The 20,916-nt window shown below is 39.0% G+C and overlaps 1 protein-coding gene across 3 annotated transcripts in view; it reads left to right on the top strand.

Moving 5' to 3' along the window:
* Positions 1 to 20,916, top strand: part of LOC133651152 (calcium-binding protein 8-like) — an 84,957-nt gene that overhangs the window by 35,275 nt on the left and 28,766 nt on the right. For all 3 annotated transcript variants that reach the window (XM_062049130.1, XM_062049128.1, XM_062049129.1), the window contains one exon: positions 3,186 to 3,310. In XM_062049130.1, coding sequence (XP_061905114.1) covers positions 3,193 to 3,310 — 118 coding nt within the window. In that variant the 5' untranslated portion in view covers positions 3,186 to 3,192. The remainder of the gene's footprint in view (positions 1 to 3,185; positions 3,311 to 20,916) is intronic.

Below are 20,916 nucleotides of genomic sequence, written 5' to 3'. Positions count from 1 at the left end.
GAAGGAGAGGACAGGCAGAAGGAAGGGTGTAAAGAAGGGGATAAAAGGAGGGAGAAAGGATGTAAAGAAGGAGAGGAAAGGCAGAAGAAAGAGTGTAAAGAAGGGGATGAAAAGGAGGGAGATAGGGTGTAAAGAAGGAGAGGAAAGGCAGAAGAAATGGTGTAAAAAAGGGGATGAAAAGGAGGGAGAAAGGGTGTAAAGAAGTAGAGGAAAGGCAGAAGAAGGGATGTAAAGAAGGGGATGAAAAGGAGGGAGAAAGGGTGTAAAGAAGTAGAGGAAAGGCAGAAGAAAGGGTGAAAAGAAGGGGGTGGAAAGGAGGGAGAAAGGGTGTAAAGAAGGAGAGGAAAGGCAGAAGAAAGAGTGTAAAGAAGGGGGTGGAAAGGAGGGAGAAAGGGTGTATAGAAGGAGAGGAAAGGCAGAAGAAAGGGTGTAAAGAAGGGGATGAAAAGGAGGGAGAAAGGGTGTAAAGAAGGAGAGGAAAGGCAGAAGAAAAGGTGTAAAGAAGGGGATGAAAAAGGAGGGAGAAAGGGTGTAAAGAAGGAGAGGAAAGGCAGAAGAAAGGGTGAAAAGAAGGGGGTGGAAAGGAGGGAGAAAGGGTGTAAGAAAGAGAGGAAAGGCAGAAGAAAGGGTGTATAGAAGGAGAGGAAAGGCAGAAGAAAGGGTGTAAAGAAGGGGATGAAAAGGAGGGAGAAAGGGTGTAAAGAAGGAGAGGAAAGGCAGAAGAAAGGGTGTAAAGAAGGGGATGAAAAGGAGGGAGAAAGGGTATAAAGAAGGAGAGGAAAGGCAGAAGAAAGAGTGTAAAGAAGGGGATGAAAAGGAGGGAGAAAGGGTGTAAAGAAGGAGAGGAAAGGCAGAAGAAAGGGTGTAAAGAAGGGGATGAAAAAGGAGGGAGAAAGGGTGTAAAGAAGGAGAGGAAAGGCAGAAGAAAGAGTGTAAAGAAGGGGATGAAAAGGAGGGAGAAAGGGTGTAAAGAAGGAGAGGAAAGGCAGAAGAAAGGGTGTAAAGAAGGGGATGAAAAAGGAGGGAGAAAGGGTGTAAAGAAGGGGATGAAAAGGAGGGAGATAGGGTGTAAAGAAGGAGAGGAAAGGCAGAAGAAATGGTGTAAAGAAGGGGATGAAAAGGAGGGAGAAAGGGTGTAAAGAAGGAGAGGAAAGGCAGAAGAAGGGATGTAAAGAAGGGGGTGGAAAGGAGGGAGAAAGGGTGGAAAGAAGGAGAGGAAAGGCAGAAGAAAGAGTGTAAAGAAGGGGGTGGAAAGGAGGGAGAAAGGGTGTATAGAAGGAGAAGAAAGGCAGAAGAAAGGGTGTAAAGAAGGGGATGAAAAGGAGGGAGAAAGGGTGTAAAGAAGGAGAGGAAAGGCAGAAGAAAGGGTGTAAAGAAGGGGATGAAAAAGGAGGGAGAAAGGGTGTAAAGAAGGAGAGGAAAGGCAGAAGAAAGGGTGAAAAGAAGGGGGTGGAAAGGAGGGAGAAAGGGTGTAAAGAAAGAGAGGAAAGGCAGAAGAAAGGGTGTATAGAAGGAGAGGAAAGGCAGAAGAAAGGGTGTAAAGAAGGGGATGAAAAGGAGGGAGAAAGGGTGTAAAGAAGGAGAGGAAAGGCAGAAGAAAGGGTGTAAAGAAGGGGATGAAAAGGAGGGAGAAAGGGTATAAAGAAGGAGAGGAAAGGCAGAAGAAAGAGTGTAAAGAAGGGGATGAAAAGGAGGGAGAAAGGGTGTAAAGAAGGAGAGGAAAGGCAGAAGAAAGGGTGTAAAGAAGGGGATGAAAAAGGAGGGAGAAAGGGTGTAAAGAAGGAGAGGAAAGGCAGAAGAAGGGTGTAAAGAAGGGGGTGGAAAGGAGGGAGAAAGGGTGTATAGAAGGAGAGGAAAGGCAGAAGAAAGGGTGTAAAGAAGGGGATGAAAAGGAGGGAGAAAGGGTGTAAAGAAGGAGAGGAAAGGCAGAAGAAAGGGTGTAAAGAAGGGGATGAAAAAGGAGGGAGAAAGGGTGTAAAGAAGGAGAGGAAAGGCAGAAGAAAGGGTGAAAAGAAGGGGGTGGAAAGGAGGGAGAAAGGGTGTAAAGAAAGAGAGGAAAGGCAGAAGAAAGGGTGTATAGAAGGAGAGGAAAGGCAGAAGAAAGGGTGTAAAGAAGGGGATGAAAAGGTGGGAGAAAGGGTGTAAAGAAGGAGAGGAAAGGCAGAAGAAAGGGTGTAAAGAAGGGGATGAAAAGGAGGGAGAATGGGTATAAAGAAGGAGAAAAGGCAGAAGAAAGAGTGTAAAGAAGGGGATGAAAAGGAGGGAGAAAGGGTGTAAAGAAGGAGAGGAAAGGCAGAAGAAAGGGTGTAAAGAAGGGGATGAAAAAGGAGGGAGAAAGGGTGTAAAGAAGGAGAGGAAAGGCAGAAGAAAGAGTGTAAAGAAGGGGATGAAAAGGAGGGAGAAAGGGTGTAAAGAAGGAGAGGAAAGGCAGAAGAAAGGGTGTAAAGAAGGGGATGAAAAAGGAGGGAGAAAGGGTGTAAAGAAGGAGAGGAAAGGCAGAAGAAAGAGTGTAAAGAAGGGGAGGAAAAGGAGGGAGAAAGGGTGTAAAGAAGGAGAGGAAAGGCAGAAGAAAGGATGTAAAGAAGGAGAGGAAGAAGAAAGGATGTAAAAAGCAAAGAAAGGATGTAAAGAAGAAGAGGAATAAGAGAGGATGTAAAGAAGGAGAGCAAGAGGAAGTGTGACTACAGTGGGAGTGTGTATCAACTGCAGGATGCCTGCTGTGATACGTTGTGGTTGTCCCTGCTGTTTGGACTGTAATGATGAAGATTGTTTACAAGTCTGCTCTCTAACCACTTTGTGTGTGTGTGTGTGTGTGTGTGTGTGTGTGTGTGTGTGTGTGTGTGTGTGTGTGTGTCTGTCTGTGTGTGTGTCTGTGTCTGTGTCTGTGTGTGTGTGTCTGTCTGTGTGTGTGTCTGTGTGTGTGTCTGTGTCTGTGTGTGTGTGTGTGTGTGTGTGTCTGTGTGTGTGTGTGTGTCTGTGTCTGTGTGTCTGTGTCTGTGTGTGTGTGTGTGTGTGTCTGTGTGTGTGTGTGTGTCTGTGTGTGTGTGTCTGTGTCTGTGTGTGTGTGTGTGTGTGTCTGTGTGTGTGTGTGTGTGTCTCTGTGTGTGTGTGTCTGTGTCTGTGTGTGTGTGTGTCTCTGTGTCCGTGTGTGTGTGTGTGTGTGTGTGTGTGTGTGTGTGTGTCAGGAGGAAGATGCCCTTCCATCACGTGCGTGCAGGTCTCCTGTATCCAGACAACTTCTTGAGCAGCTCACTGGCAGAAGGTTCTGAAGCCTTCCAGCTCACCAGCATCTCCACAGAGGAGCTTGGAGGTCAGTTCTTCTTCTTCTTCTTCTTCTTCTTCTTCTTCTTCTTCTTCTTCTTCTTCTTCCTCTTCTTCTTCTTCTTCTTCTTCTTCTTCTTCTTCTTCTTCTTCTTCTTCTTCTTCTTCCTCTTCCTCTTCCTCTTCCTCTTCTTCCTGCTCGCCGTCAGTGGTAAACATTATTGATGGATGCTGTCGATGGTGGCATGGACACGTCAGACACGTCCACCTGCTGGGAAAAGTGGCGTGAGCGCACTGACGATGACGAGCAGGTTGTCACTGCAGATCATCAACGTCCTTACTTTCACTTTCACTTTCACTTTCTACAGCGTGTGAGTGCTGACAGATGACATATGTGTCTGCGTCGGCACACACTTAAAGTTAAAAAGTTAAACCACACACACTAGGTGTGGCGAAATTATTCTCTGCATTTTGACCCATCACCCTTGATCACCCCCTGGGAGGTGAGGGGAGCAGTGAGCAGCAGCGGTGACCGCGCCCGGGAATCATTTTTGGTGATTTAACCCCCAATTCCAACTCTTGATGCTGAGTGCCGAGCAGGGAGGTAATGGCTCCCATTTTTATAGTCTTTGGTATGACTCGGCCGGGGTTTGAACTCACGACCTACCCATCTCAGGGCGGACACTCTAACCACTAGGCCACTGAGTATATGAATCTGAGGCTGTAAAATTGTCTTGGTTGGGGGCGTGGTTATTTACAGCTAGAATTCACCAACTCGAGTATTTCATATATATTTCATTAGGGATGTCCGATAATGGCTTTTTGCCGATATCCGATATTCCGATATTGTCCAACTCTTTAATTACCGATACCGATATCAACCGATACCGATATCAACCGGTATATGCAGTCATGGAATTAACACATTATTATGCCTAATTTGGACAACCAGGTATGGTGAAGATAAGGTACTTTTTTAAAAATAATAATAAAATAAGATAACTAAATTAAAAACATTTTCTTGAATAAAAAAGAAAGTACAACAATATAAAAACAGTTACATAGAAACTAGTAATGAATGAAAATGAATAAAATTAAGTGTTAAAGGTTAGTACTATTAGTGGAGCAGCAGCACGCACAATCATGTGTGCTTACGGACTGTATCCCTTGCAGACTGTATTGATATATATTGATATATAATGTGGGAACCAGAATATTGATAACGGAAAGAAATGGGGGGAGGGAGGTTTTTTGGGTTGGTGCACTAATTGTAAGTGTATCTTGTGTTTTTTATGTTGATTTAATAAAAAAAAAAAAAAAATGATACAGATAATAAAAAAAACGATACCGATAATTTCCGATATTACATTTTAACGCATTTATCGGCCGATAATATCGGCAGGCCGATATTATCGGACATCCCTAGATTTCATATATATATATATATATATATGTATGAAATACTTGACTTTCAGTGAATTCTAGCTATATATATATATATATATATATATATATATATATATATATATATATTTATTTATTTTATTTACATAGAAAAAAAAATACTTGAATTTCAGTGTTCCGGTGGCTGTCCATTAGATGGCAGTATTGTCCTGTTTAACTTCTCCGTTCATGATGAGTATATAATTTCGGCCACCGTGTTCAATGGAGAAGTCTGTTCTACAAAATTTACAGGCAACATACACCTTCCCCTTCGAACTGTCCTGGATGAACTGAAATTCTTGTTTCCATTCGTTTTGGAACTTGCAAGCGTATTTCTTCATCTTGCTCGTCGACGGCGTCGCCATGTCTGTAGTTTCCTCGTTCTTCTGCTTTGTTAGATTGATTGTTGTGGTCTCCTCGTTGTGTGCGCAGTTGTGCACTCTACTCTCTAAAAGCCCTGGATGTTATGACGTCATTGGGCAGGCAAGCTGTTTATATTGTGGGAAAGCGAACGTGAGAACAGGCTGTCCCCACTCAGTCTCAGGTGCGCATTGAGCTGGAGGGGGCGTGGCCTCCAGCTCCGGCTGAATACCGGGAGTTTGTCGGGAGAAAATCTCTGCCGGGAGGTTGTCGGGAGAAGCGCTGAATACCGGGATTCTCCCGCTAAAAACGGGAGGGTTGGCAAGTATGATGCAACTTTACCATGAATTGATTAACGTGGACATAAAACATAAACAAATTAAACTCAGCAGCCAATATTGACAATAAAAAGTTATTCTCGCAATTGTTGGATATTCAAACCATAACCAACCATGCATCAATATAGCTCTTGTCTCAAAGTAGGTGTACTGTCATGACCTGTCACATCACGCCGTGACTTATTTGGAGTTTTTTGCTGTTTTTGTTCTTGTGCTCCTATTTTGATGTTCATTGTCATGTCATGTATGGATGTACTATGTGGACGCCGTCTGCGGCTCCACACGCTGTAAGTCTTTGCTGTCGTCCAGCAATCTGTCAACAACAACACATAATTTGCAGACTATAGTTACTGGTTTGCAAAAAAATATATTTTTTAACACAATTAGGTGAAATTACATAATCTCCCACGGCACACCAGACAATATCTCACGGTACACTAGTGTGCCGCGGCACAGTGGTTGAAAAACACTGTACTAGAGCATACTTGCCTACCTTCAGACCTCCGAATTCGGGAGATGGGGGGGGGGGGTGTATATTGTAGTGTCCCGGAAGAGTTAGTGCTGCAAGGGGTTCTGGGCATTTGTCCTGTTGTGTTTATGTCGTGTTACGGTGCCGATGTTCTCCCGAAATGTGTTGGTCGTTCTTGTTTGGTGTGGCTTCACAGTGTGGCGCATATTTGTAACAGTGTTAAAATTGTTTATACGGGCCACCCTCAGTGTGACCTGTATGGCTGTTGACCAAGTATGACTTGCATTCACTTGTGTCAGGTTCAAACACTGATGACATCTATTAAAACAAGACAAGAGTGCACTCCTCCTTCTTTATTTGACTTTCTCCCCCCACCTGACGACAGCTGCTTCCAGAGGGAAGTGGGTCGTAAACAGCGTTGCCTTTGGTTACCGAACAGTTCAAAAGACGAGGTCGTAAATTAGTTCAAAAAGAGTTCCATAAAGTAGTTCAAAAAGGGTTCGTAAAATACTTCAAAAAGAGTTTGTCTGGAAATTGGGCAGATCCTTCAATCTGTCCGCTTTGAAGTCACAGTGGAGTTTTACGAGCCTTCCTCCTGGTAGGCCCCAAAGACAGCTCCCGTCCCCCTGCCAGGATACCCATAATTTCCGATATTACATTTTAAAGCATTTATCGGACATCTCTAATGAAAACTTTAATTTGCATAATTTCCTGGCATATCTCGGGCTGGGATTTAAAGCCAGTACGACTCCTTACAAGCGTAGCACTGCCACGGGGAGCCCTGAGAAAGTGTAGGGAAATTTGCCATGATATTCTTATCAGTGACGGAGCAGGAAGGGTCTAGGACAGTGGTTCTTAACCTTGTTGGAGGTACCGAACCTCACCAGTTTCATATGCGCATTCACCGAACCCTTCTTTAGTGAAAAATAAAATGTTATTTTTTTTCAAATTCAAGACAAAGTTATATGTTTTTGGTAACACTTTAGTATGGGGAACATATTCTAAGTAACACAGACTTAATTTAGAGTTATTTGGACACTAGGGGAACATATTCTAAGTAACACAAACTTAATTTAGAGTTATTTGGACACTAGGGGAACATATTCTAAGTAACACAGACTTAATTTAGAGTTATTTGGACACTAGGGGAACATATTGTAAGTAACAAATACTTAATTTAGAGTTATTTGGACACTAGGGGAACATATTGTAAGTAACAAATACTTAATTTAGAGTTATTTGGACACTAGGGGAACATATTGTAGGTAACAAATACTTAATTTAGAGTTATTTGGACACTAGGGGAACATATTCTAAGTAACACAGACTTAATTTAGAGTTATTTGGACACTAGGGGAACATATTGTAGGTAACAAATACTTAATTTAGAGTTATTTGGACACTAGGGGAACATATTGTAAGTAACAAATACTTAATTTAGAGTTATTTGGACACTAGGGGAACATATTGTAGGTAACAAATACTTAATTTAGAGTTATTTGGACACTAGGGGAACATATTCTAAGTAACACAGACTTAATTTAGAGTTATTTGGACACTAGGGGAACATATTGTAGGTAACAAATACTTAATTTAGAGTTATTTGGACACTAGGGGAACATATTGTAGGTAACAAATACTTAATTTAGAGTTATTTGGACACTAGGGGAACATATTGTAGGTAACAAATACTTAATTTAGAGTTATTTGGACACTAGGGGAACATATTGTAGGTAACAAATACTTAATTTAGAGTTATTTGGACACTAGGGGAACATATTGTAGGTAACAAATACTTAATTTAGAGTTATTTGGACACTAGGGGAACATATTGTAGGTAACAAATACTTAATTTAAAGTTTTTGGACACTAAGGGAACATATTCTAAGTAATAAAGACTTAATTTTGAGTTTTTGGACACTAAGGGAACATATTGTAAGTAACAAATACTTAATTTAGAGTTTTTGGACACTAAGGGAACATATTCTAAGTAACAAATACTTAATTTAGAGTTTTTTTGACACTAAGGGAACATATTCTAAGTAACAAAGACTTAATTTAGAGTTTTTTGGACACTAAGGGGACATATTCTAAGTAACAAATACTTAATTTAGAGTTATTTGGACACTAGGGGAACATATTCTAAGTAACAAATACTTAATTTAGAGTTTTTTGGACACTAAGGGAACATATTCTAAGTAACAAATACTTAATTTAGAGTTATTTGGACACTAGGGGAACATATTCTAAGTAACAAAGACTTAATTTAGAGTTATTTGGACACTAGGGGAACATATTCTAAGTAACAAAGACTTAATTTAGAGTTTTTTGGACACTAGGGGAACATATTCTAAGTAACAAATACTTAATTTAGAGTTTTTTGGACACTAGGGGAACATATTGTAAGTAACACAGACTTAATTTAGAGTTATTTGGACACTAAGGGGACATATTCTAAGTAACAAATACTTAATTTAGAGTTATTTGGACACTAGGGGAACATATTCTAAGTAACAAAGACTTAATTTAGAGTTTTTTGGACACTAGGGGAACATATTCTAAGTAACAAATACTTAATTTAGAGTTTTTTGGACACTAGGGGAACATATTCTAAGTAACACAGACTTAATTTAGACTTATTTGGACACTAGGGGAACATATTCTAAGTAACACAGACTTAATTTAGACTTATTTGGACACTAGGGGAACATATTCTAAGTAACACAGACTTAATTTACAGTTTTTTGGACACTAGGGGAACATATTCTAAGTAACACAGACTTAATTTAGAGTTTTTTGGACACTAGGGGAACATATTGTAAGTAACAAATACTTAATTTAGAGTTATTTGGACACTAGGGAAACATATTCTAAGTAACAAATACTTAATTTAGAGTTATTTGGACACTAGGGAAACATATTCTAAGTAACAAATACTTAATTTAGAGTTATTTGGACACTAGGGGAACATATTGTAAGTAACAAATACTTAATTTAGAGTTATTTGGACACTAGGGGAACATATTCTAAGTAACAAATACTTAATTTAGAGTTATTTGGACACTAGGGGAACATATTGTAGGTAACAAAGACTTAATTTAGAGTTTTTGGACACTAAGGGAACATATTGTAAGTAACAAAGACTTAATTTAGAGTTTTTGGACACTAAGGGAACATATTCTAAGTAACACAGACTTAATTTAGAGTTTTTTGGACACTAGGGGAACATATTCTAAGTAACAAAGACTTAATTTAGAGTTTTTTGGACACTAAGGGGACATATTCTAAGTAACAAATACTTAATTTAGAGTTATTTGGACACTAGGGGAACATATTCTAAGTAACAAAGACTTAATTTAGAGTTATTTGGACACTAGGGGAACATATTCTAAGTAACAAATACTTAATTTAGAGTTTTTTGGACACTAGGGGAACATATTGTAAGTAACACAGACTTAATTTAGAGTTATTTGGACACTAAGGGGACATATTCTAAGTAACAAATACTTAATTTAGAGTTATTTGGACACTAGGGGAACATATTCTAAGTAACAAAGACTTAATTTAGAGTTTTTTGGACACTAGGGGAACATATTCTAAGTAACAAATACTTAATTTAGAGTTTTTTGGACACTAGGGGAACATATTCTAAGTAACACAGACTTAATTTAGACTTATTTGGACACTAGGGGAACATATTCTAAGTAACACAGACTTAATTTAGACTTATTTGGACACTAGGGGAACATATTCTAAGTAACACAGACTTAATTTACAGTTTTTTGGACACTAGGGGAACATATTCTAAGTAACACAGACTTAATTTAGAGTTTTTTGGACACTAGGGGAACATATTGTAAGTAACAAATACTTAATTTAGAGTTATTTGGACACTAGGGAAACATATTCTAAGTAACAAATACTTAATTTAGAGTTATTTGGACACTAGGGGAACATATTCTAAGTAACAAATACTTAATTTAGAGTTATTTGGACACTAGGGGAACATATTGTAGGTAACAAAGACTTAATTTAGAGTTTTTGGACACTAAGGGAACATATTGTAAGTAACAAAGACTTAATTTAGAGTTTTTGGACACTAAGGGAACATATTCTAAGTAACACAGACTTAATTTAGAGATTTTTGGACACTAGGGGAACATATTCTAAGTAACAAAGACTTAATTTAGAGTTTTTTGGACACTAGGGAACATATTCTAAGTAATAAAGACTTAATTTTGAGTTTTTGGACACTAAGGGAACATATTGTAAGTAACAAATACTTAATTTAGAGTTATTTGGACACTAGGGGAACATATTCTAAGTAACACAGACTTAATTTAGAGTTATTTGGACACTAGGGGAACATATTGTAGGTAACAAATACTTAATTTAGAGTTATTTGGACACTAGGGGAACATATTGTAAGTAACAAATACTTAATTTAGAGTTATTTGGACACTAGGGGAACATATTGTAGGTAACAAATACTTAATTTAGAGTTATTTGGACACTAGGGGAACATATTCTAAGTAACACAGACTTAATTTAGAGTTATTTGGACACTAGGGGAACATATTGTAGGTAACAAATACTTAATTTAGAGTTATTTGGACACTAGGGGAACATATTGTAGGTAACAAATACTTAATTTAGAGTTATTTGGACACTAGGGGAACATATTGTAGGTAACAAATACTTAATTTAGAGTTATTTGGACACTAGGGGAACATATTGTAGGTAACAAATACTTAATTTAGAGTTATTTGGACACTAGGGGAACATATTGTAGGTAACAAATACTTAATTTAGAGTTATTTGGACACTAGGGGAACATATTGTAGGTAACAAATACTTAATTTAGAGTTTTTGGACACTAAGGGAACATATTCTAAGTAATAAAGACTTAATTTTGAGTTTTTGGACACTAAGGGAACATATTGTAAGTAACAAATACTTAATTTAGAGTTTTTGGACACTAAGGGAACATATTCTAAGTAACAAATACTTAATTTAGAGTTTTTTTGACACTAAGGGAACATATTCTAAGTAACAAAGACTTAATTTAGAGTTTTTTGGACACTAAGGGGACATATTCTAAGTAACAAATACTTAATTTAGAGTTATTTGGACACTAGGGGAACATATTCTAAGTAACAAATACTTAATTTAGAGTTTTTTGGACACTAAGGGAACATATTCTAAGTAACAAATACTTAATTTAGAGTTATTTGGACACTAGGGGAACATATTCTAAGTAACAAAGACTTAATTTAGAGTTATTTGGACACTAGGGGAACATATTCTAAGTAACAAAGACTTAATTTAGAGTTTTTTGGACACTAGGGGAACATATTCTAAGTAACAAATACTTAATTTAGAGTTTTTTGGACACTAGGGGAACATATTGTAAGTAACACAGACTTAATTTAGAGTTATTTGGACACTAAGGGGACATATTCTAAGTAACAAATACTTAATTTAGAGTTATTTGGACACTAGGGGAACATATTCTAAGTAACAAAGACTTAATTTAGAGTTTTTTGGACACTAGGGGAACATATTCTAAGTAACAAATACTTAATTTAGAGTTTTTTGGACACTAGGGGAACATATTCTAAGTAACACAGACTTAATTTAGAGTTATTTGGACACTAAGGGGACATATTCTAAGTAACAAATACTTAATTTAGAGTTATTTGGACACTAGGGGAACATATTCTAAGTAACAAAGACTTAATTTAGAGTTTTTTGGACACTAGGGGAACATATTCTAAGTAACAAATACTTAATTTAGAGTTTTTTGGACACTAGGGGAACATATTCTAAGTAACACAGACTTAATTTAGACTTATTTGGACACTAGGGGAACATATTCTAAGTAACACAGACTTAATTTAGACTTATTTGGACACTAGGGGAACATATTCTAAGTAACAGACTTAATTTACAGTTTTTTGGACACTAGGGGAACATATTCTAAGTAACACAGACTTAATTTAGAGTTTTTTGGACACTAGGGGAACATATTGTAAGTAACAAATACTTAATTTAGAGTTATTTGGACACTAGGGAAACATATTCTAAGTAACAAATACTTAATTTAGAGTTATTTGGACACTAGGGGAACATATTGTAAGTAACAAATACTTAATTTAGAGTTATTTGGACACTAGGGGAACATATTCTAAGTAACAAATACTTAATTTAGAGTTATTTGGACACTAGGGGAACATATTGTAGGTAACAAAGACTTAATTTAGAGTTTTTGGACACTAAGGGAACATATTGTAAGTAACAAAGACTTAATTTAGAGTTTTTGGACACTAAGGGAACATATTCTAAGTAACACAGACTTAATTTAGAGTTTTTTGGACACTAGGGGAACATATTCTAAGTAACAAAGACTTAATTTAGAGTTTTTTGGACACTAAGGGGACATATTCTAAGTAACAAATACTTAATTTAGAGTTATTTGGACACTAGGGGAACATATTCTAAGTAACAAAGACTTAATTTAGAGTTATTTGGACACTAGGGGAACATATTCTAAGTAACAAATACTTAATTTAGAGTTTTTTGGACACTAGGGGAACATATTGTAAGTAACACAGACTTAATTTAGAGTTATTTGGACACTAAGGGGACATATTCTAAGTAACAAATACTTAATTTAGAGTTATTTGGACACTAGGGGAACATATTCTAAGTAACAAAGACTTAATTTAGAGTTTTTTGGACACTAGGGGAACATATTCTAAGTAACAAATACTTAATTTAGAGTTTTTTGGACACTAGGGGAACATATTCTAAGTAACACAGACTTAATTTAGACTTATTTGGACACTAGGGGAACATATTCTAAGTAACACAGACTTAATTTAGACTTATTTGGACACTAGGGGAACATATTCTAAGTAACACAGACTTAATTTACAGTTTTTTGGACACTAGGGGAACATATTCTAAGTAACACAGACTTAATTTAGAGTTTTTTGGACACTAGGGGAACATATTGTAAGTAACAAATACTTAATTTAGAGTTATTTGGACACTAGGGAAACATATTCTAAGTAACAAATACTTAATTTAGAGTTATTTGGACACTAGGGGAACATATTCTAAGTAACAAATACTTAATTTAGAGTTATTTGGACACTAGGGGAACATATTGTAGGTAACAAAGACTTAATTTAGAGTTTTTGGACACTAAGGGAACATATTGTAAGTAACAAAGACTTAATTTAGAGTTTTTGGACACTAAGGGAACATATTCTAAGTAACACAGACTTAATTTAGAGATTTTTGGACACTAGGGGAACATATTCTAAGTAACAAAGACTTAATTTAGAGTTTTTTGGACACTAGGGAACATATTCTAAGTAATAAAGACTTAATTTTGAGTTTTTGGACACTAAGGGAACATATTGTAAATAACAAATACTTAATTTAGAGTTATTTGGACACTAGGGTAACATATTCTAAGTAACAAAGACTTAATTTAGAGTTATTTGGTTCGGGTTAGGGTCAGGGTTAGAGGGTTAGGGTTATAATAAGGCCATGCCGAATAAGGCATTAATAAGTACTTAATAATGACTAGTTAAGAGCCAATATGTTACTAATTTGCATGTTAATAAGCAACTAATTAATGGTGAATATGTTCCCCATACTAAAGTGTTACCATGTTTTTTGACTGGTGCACAAAATGAAGCGTGCATGAACATCACCTTGTTCAAACAACACAACCAACACAGTGCATAAACTCACAACAAATTACACACCTGCAAATCAGTCAGCTGTTGCCGTATCCGTAATACGCCGATAGGGAGAAGTTTGTATTTACACGATGAGTCGGGTGTGTCTTGACCTCCACCGAACCCCTGCGGTTTGATCAAACCCAGGTTAAGAACCACTGGACTAGGATAAGCGGACAAAGATGGATGGATGGATAGTACTGCGGTACTTTATAGGTACTGGTTAAGCGTACACTCTGTCCTAGAGAAACACAATAAGTTATATTTGTCAGCGTGACATCCTTCTTACGTAAGCGTCCATTTATCCTGCCAGACAAAGACTATTCCCGCCACAGGAAGCCGCTAATCCCGCGTTTGTTTCTCTTTACACTTGCGGCCGTGGGCTGCTGCCGTCGTCGTTTAATCCTCCTCCCTCGCGCACGCCGCAACTTTTTTCACGCTGCCGCGGGTCAAGGTCGGCGCGAAGGGCGCCGTAAGTGTATCGGCAGACGTTGCCGAGGCGCGAAGCGGTGGCCGGGACTCGGCCTCGCAGCGTGTGAAGCCTCCGAATCTCACTTGACTGAGGTGCTGAAGGTTCTTCAAGGATCATCTCGGCCTGTTAATCATTCCGTGTCGGAGCGCCACTCCGCTCGCCACTTTAAGGCGTTTCATCAATCACAGCGTGCACACTTCTTCATAACACACACACACACACACACACACACACACACACACACACACGGTTACATTAGGGAGCAGCTTCATTCCACGTGCACAACTCTTCGCTGCTGCATGCGAATAAATCTTACTTTGTTTGGAGAGACCACGCACTCACTTGGCGGTGCGAGGAAAAGATGAAGGATGAGAGGAAAGGAGGTAGGAGACATTCTAAGGATGCTCGCCTGCCAAGGAACAATGTACCCTGCAATTAGCGCCTCAATTAATCATTAGCAAAATACTTTTGTCCGTCACAAGGTATTGTTATTAAGGTGCTAACTCAGTTAATGTAGTAATGTTAGCATGTGTCATGTACCAAGTTATCGGACTCGGAGGCGTTCAGCTGTAAAATTGGCCAAAAAAAAAAAAAAAAGTTAGCATACTACAATGCTAATTTTAGCATGTATCAAGTACCAAGTTATATGAGTGTGAGGCATTCGGTTGCAAAATTGGCTAAAAAAAAATTAGCACACTGATGTTAGCATGTGTCAAGTACCAAGTTATCGGACTCGGAGGCGTTCAGCTGTAAAATTGGCCAAAAAAAAAAAAAAAAGTTAGCATACTACAATGCTAATTTTAGCATGTATCAAGTACCAAGTTATATGAGTGTGAGGCGTTCGGTTGCAAAATTGGCTAAAAAAAAATTAGCACACTGATGTTAGCATGTGTCAAGTACCAAGTTATCGGACTGAGGCGTTCAGCTGTAAAATTGGCAAAACAAAACAAAACAAACCAAAGTTAGCATGCTAGAATGCTAATGTTAGCATGTATCAAGTACCAAGTTATATGAGTCTGAGTCGTTCGGCTGCAAAATTGGCTACAAGATTTAGCACACTGATGTTAGCATGTGTCAAGTACCAAGTTATCAAACTCTAAAGCGTTCGGCTGTAAAATTGGCAAAGAAATAAAAATTTAAAAAATTAGCACGCTAGAATTCTAATGTTAGCATGTGTCAAGTACCAAGTTATATGAGTCTGAGGTGTTTGGCTGCAAAATTGGCTACAAAAAGTTAGCACACTGATGTTAGCATGTGTCAAGTACCAAGTTATCGGACTCTGAGGCGTTCGGCTGTAAAATTGGCCAAAAAAAAAAAAAAAAAGTTAGCATGCTAGAATGCTAATGTTAGCATGTATCAAGTACCAACTTATATGAGTTTGAGGCGTTCGGCTGCAAAATTGGCTACAAAATTTAGCACACTGATGTTAGCATGTGTCAAGTACCAAGTTATCGGACTCTGAGGCGTTCGGCTGTAAAATTGGCAAAAAAAAACAAAAAAAAGTTAGCATACTAGAATGCTAATGTTAGCATGTATCAAGTACCAAGTTATATGAGTCTAAGGCGTTTGGCTTCAAAATTGGCAAAACAAAAAATAGCACACTAATGTTAGCATGTGTCAAGTGCCAAGTTATCGGACTCTAAGGCGTTCGGCTGTAAAATTGGCAAAAAAAATAAAATATATAAAAGTTAGCATGCTAGAGTGCAAGTTATATGAATCTAAAGCGTTCGGCTGCAAAATTGGCTACAAAATTTAGCACACTGATGTTAGCATGTATCAAGTACCAAGTTATATGAGTCTAAGGCGTTCGACTGCAAAATTGGCAAAAAAAAAATTAGCGCACCGATGTTAGCATGTGTCAGATACCAAGTTACTCTGAGGCGTTAGGCTGTAAAATTGGCAAAAAAAAAAAAAGTTAGAATGCTAATGTTAGCATGTATCAAGTACCAAGTTATATGAGTCTCAGGCGTTCGGCTTGAAAATTGGCACAAAAAAAAAAAAAAGATAGCATGCTAACAGTAAGCATGTATCAAGTACTAAGTTATATGATTCTGAGACGTTCGGCTGTAAAATTCCCGGTTTTCCGGGACATTTTGCCCATTGAAATGTTCAAACATGCACAACTCCCACATTTCTCACCCGATTTTAACCGATTCCACACATTTCCACTCACCTTGGACAATCAAACTACTACTTTCCAAGTTCAAAGAAATTCCAGGAACTCCCAGAATTCCAGCACAATCCCATCCAAGATCAGACAAACATTACAGGGAGACAGAACAGGATCGCTGACGGGTCCAAGTCTAAGTCTAAGCCTGTGCCCCTGTAGAGGGGGTCCAGACTGAGGCCAAAGAGGGGGAAAAAGTCATAGCCATAGCACACATAAGCATGTGTGTAAGAGGCAAACATCAAAGGACATTAAAGACATTAAACGATCAGAAGTGATGCAACCAGCAATTTCTACATACAAAAGTAAAAACAAAACAAAAAAAACATTTACACTAGAGATGTCCGATAATGACTTTTATGCCGATATTCCGATATTGTCCAACTCTTAATTACCGATATCAACCGATACCGATATATACAGTCGTGGAATTAACACATTATTATGCCTAATTTTGTTGTGATGCCCCGCTGGATGCATTAAACAATGTAACAAAGTTTTCCAAAATAAATCAACTCAAGTTATGGGGGAAAAAAATGCCAACATGGCACTGCCATTTTTTTAATTTTTCTTAAACATGCCTCAAAACAGCAGCTTGGAATTTTGGGACATGCTCTCCCTGAGCGAGCATGAGGAGGTTGAGGTGGGCGGGGTTTAGGGGTAGAGGGGGGCGTATATTGTAGCGTCCCGGGAAGATTTAGCGCTGCAAGGGATTCTGGGTATTTGTCCTGTTGTGTTTATGTTGTGTTACGGTGCGGATGTTCTCCCGAAATGTGTTTGTCATTCCTGTTTGGTGTGGGTTCACAGTGTGGCGCATATTTGTAACAGTGTTAAAGTTGTTTTTACGGCCACCCTCAGTGTGACCTGTATGGCTGTTGACCAAGTATGCCTTGCATTCACTTGTGTCGGGTTCAAACACTGATGACATCTATTAAACAAGACAAGATTGCACTACTCCTTCTTTATTTGACTTTCTCCCCCCACCCGACGACAGCTGCTTCCAGAGGGAAGTGGGTCGTAAACAGCGTTGCCTTTGGTTACCGAACAGTTCAAAAGAAGAGGTCGTAAAATAGTTCAAAAAGAGTTCCGTAAAATACTTCAAAAAGGGTTCGTAAACCGTAGCGTCCCGGAAGAGTTAGTGCTGCAAGGGATTCTGGGTTTTTGTTCTGTTGTGTTTATGTTGTGCGGATGTTCTCCCAAAATGTGTTTGTCATTCCTGTTTGGTGTGGGTTCACAGTGTGGCGCATATTTGTAACAGTGTTAAAGTTGTTTATACGGACACCCTCAGTGTGACCTGTATGGCTGTTGACCAAGTGTGCATTGCATTCACTTGTGTCAGGTTCAAACACTGATGACATCTATTAAACAAGACAAGATTGCACTCCTCCTTCTTTATTTGACTTTCTCCCCCCACCCGACGACAGCTGCTTCCAGAGGGAAGTGGGTCGTAAACAGCGTTGCCTTTGGTTACCGAACAGTTTAAAAGAAGAGGTCGTAAAATAGTTCAAAAAGAGTTCCATAAAGTAGTTCAAAAAGGGTTCGTAAAGCGTAGCGTCCCGGAAGAGTTAGTGCTGCAAGGGATTCTGGGTTTTTGTTCAGTTGTGTTTATGTTGTGCGGATGTTCTCCCGAAATGTGTTTGTCATTCCTGTTTGGTGTGGGTTCACAGTGTGGCACATATTTGTAACAGTGTTAAAGTTGTTTTTACGGCCACCCTCAGTGTGACCTGTATTGCTGTTGACCAAGTGTGCCTTGCATTCACTTGTGTCAGGTTCAAACACTGATGACATCTATTAAACAAGACAAGATTGCACTCCTCCTTCTTTATTTGACTTTCTCCCCCCACCTGACGACAGCTGCTTTCAGAGGGAAGTGGGTCGTAAACAGCGTTGCCTTTGGTTGCCGAACAGTTCAAAAGAAGAGGTCGTAAAATAGTTCAAAAAGAGTTCCGTAAAGTAGTTCAAAAAGGGTTCGTAAAGCGTAGCGTCCCGGAAGAGTTAGTGCTGCAAGGGATTCTGGGTTTTTGTTCTGTTGTGTTTATGTTGTGCGGATGTTCTCCCGAAATGTGTTTGTCATTCCTGTTTGGTGTGGGCTCACAGTGTGGCGCATATTTGTAACAGTGTTAAAGTTGTTTATACGGCCACCCTCAGTGTGACCTGTATGGCTGTTGACCAAGTATGCCTTGCATTCACTTGTGTGTGTCAAAAGCCGTAGATATTATGTGCACTTCTCCCTACACCCGTGTACCACTCCGTACGGCGGCGATTTAAAAAGTCATACATTTTACTTTTTTGAAACCGATACCGATCATTTCCGATATTACATTTTAAAGCATTTATCGGCCGATGACATCGGCAGTCCGATATTATCGGACATCTCTAATATACACTGTGGTGGTCTCTGCGGTGTTCCACGCCATCGTGTGCCCGGGTTGGGGGGAGCGCGGCCAGAGATTGGAGCAGACCCAACAAAGCAACCAAGACAGCCTGTTAAGAAAGAACACTTGGAAAAGATCTCATTCTCACAGTATCCAGTAACAAACGTGTCCGCGTCGGTCAACGTCATGAATTATTGTGTTTACAATTGCCACACCACTTCAACTTAAAGACAGCATAATTCCATTCCAGACGGTTAATAATAAAAATGTGGGTGTTTTTCATATTGTGACTCATTTCACTCGATCAAACCTTTTACAACATTCCTGCTGATACCGTCTGGGATTGATATCCGTATCGGACAATTCTCAAGGCTCCCGATACATCAGGAAAAAAGTTGACGGGTGCACTCCGACACGTGTTGTGCGTCCAGACTTTGTAAGACAGCAGTGGCGGGTGTTTTCCAGGCGGGGACGTCAAGCTCTCAGGCAGCTGACAGGACAAAGGCGCTCCTCGCCAAGTGCTCTTCTTCCTCCTCCTCCTCCTCCTCCTCCTCCGCAGAGGAAGGAGCAGCGAGTCAGGACGGGAATGTTAATCCGGTCCGGCCCGACAGAGATAGACGTGAAGCTCATGTAAAATTCATTGTTCCACTTGGGGACAAGGATTAGGATTATGTTCTGTCAAATGATTCTTTAAGTGGTGCCTGTTGCTCCTCCTCGCAATGACTACATCGATCAATCCTCTCTTCGCTGCAGGGGTCTCCAAAATGCGGCCATTTTCAGCCAGGTCTAAAGCCAAACAAAAAAGAGTCATCTTATGTAGAGCGAAAAAAGCCCCTCCCGCCCAGAAAGAAATGCAGCTGCTACTTCAAAACAGATAAGGAGCTGGCCAAAACAGCTCTGAGATGCTGTGAACGCCATAATAACAACCTTTATTTTTCGTGTGTCCACAACTAACAACCAACAAACTTTACGCAGAAATGACCAACAATTGTTTCCCGGTCAAAAATAATAATAATTCAAATGAAAAGGGGCCGTCCTTAACAGTCACATGACCATCATTTATACTAGTTTTGTTTTTTAAAGTGAGCCTGTGTCAGAAGTGATAAGCATGTGTATAGATTACATTAAAATACACACTAATATGTATATATATATACATATATATATAGGTCAGGAAAAAACACAGAGGCTATTTCATCCCTACAAGCCTGTTTCGCAGGTTTCCCTGCTCTTCGGGGGATTTTAAAGCTTCATTAGACCAGCACTTACAGTGCAACCATAGCATCAGCAAGCCAGGTCTAAAACCAAAACAAAAAAGAGTCATCTTATGTAGAGCGAAAACAGCCCCTCCCGCCCAGAAAGAAATGCAGCTGCTACTTCAAAACAGATAAGGAGCTGACCAAAACAGCTCTGAGATGCTGTGAACGCCATAATAACAACCTTTATTTTTCGTGTGTCCACAACTAACAACCAACAAACTTTACGCAGAAATGACCAACAATTGTTTACCGGTCAAAAAAATAATAATTCAAATGAAAAGGGGCCGTCCTTAACAGTCACATGACCATCATTTATACTAGTTTTGTTTTTTAAAGTGAGCCTCTGTCAGAAGTGATAATCATGTGTATAGATTACATTAAAATACACACTAATATATATATATATATATATATATGTATATATATATAGGTCAGGAAAAAACACAGAGGCTATTTCATCCCCACAAGCCTGTTTCGCAGGTTTCCCTGCTCTTCGGGGGATTTTAAAGCTTCATTAGACCAGCACTTACAGTGCAACCATAGCATCATCAAGCCAGGTCTAAAACCAAAACAAAAAAGAGTCATCTTATGTAGAGCGAAAACAGCCCCTCCCGCCTAGAAAGAAATGCAGCTGCTACTTCAAAACAGATAAGGAGCTGGCCAAAACAGCTCTGTGAGCTGAACTCTGCTGTCTTTAAGTTGAAGCGGAGTGGCAATCGCTTCTGTTGTGACACTTTCTGAACACAATAATTCGTTAAGTTGGATGACGCGGACACATTTGTTACTGGATACTGTGAGAATGAGATATTTTCAAGTGTTCTTTCTCAATCCATAGTCATGTTTAAAGCAGCGAGTATTTTCCTGACCTCCTTGCTTTTATCCTATGTCCGCTAGTAAACCCTTTGTTTAGTCTTAAAGGCTCCTGTTGGTCGGCTCTCAGAGCTGTTTTGGCCAGCTCCTTATCTGTTTTGAAGTAGCAGCTGCATTTTTTTCAAGGCGGGAGGGGCTGTTTTGGCTC

Source organism: Entelurus aequoreus, linkage group LG05, assembly GCF_033978785.1.
Source record: "Entelurus aequoreus isolate RoL-2023_Sb linkage group LG05, RoL_Eaeq_v1.1, whole genome shotgun sequence".
Classification (NCBI taxonomy): domain Eukaryota; kingdom Metazoa; phylum Chordata; class Actinopteri; order Syngnathiformes; family Syngnathidae; genus Entelurus; species Entelurus aequoreus.
Note: the sequence above shows the minus strand (reverse complement) of the source record. Positions and strands in the feature narration are given on the sequence as shown.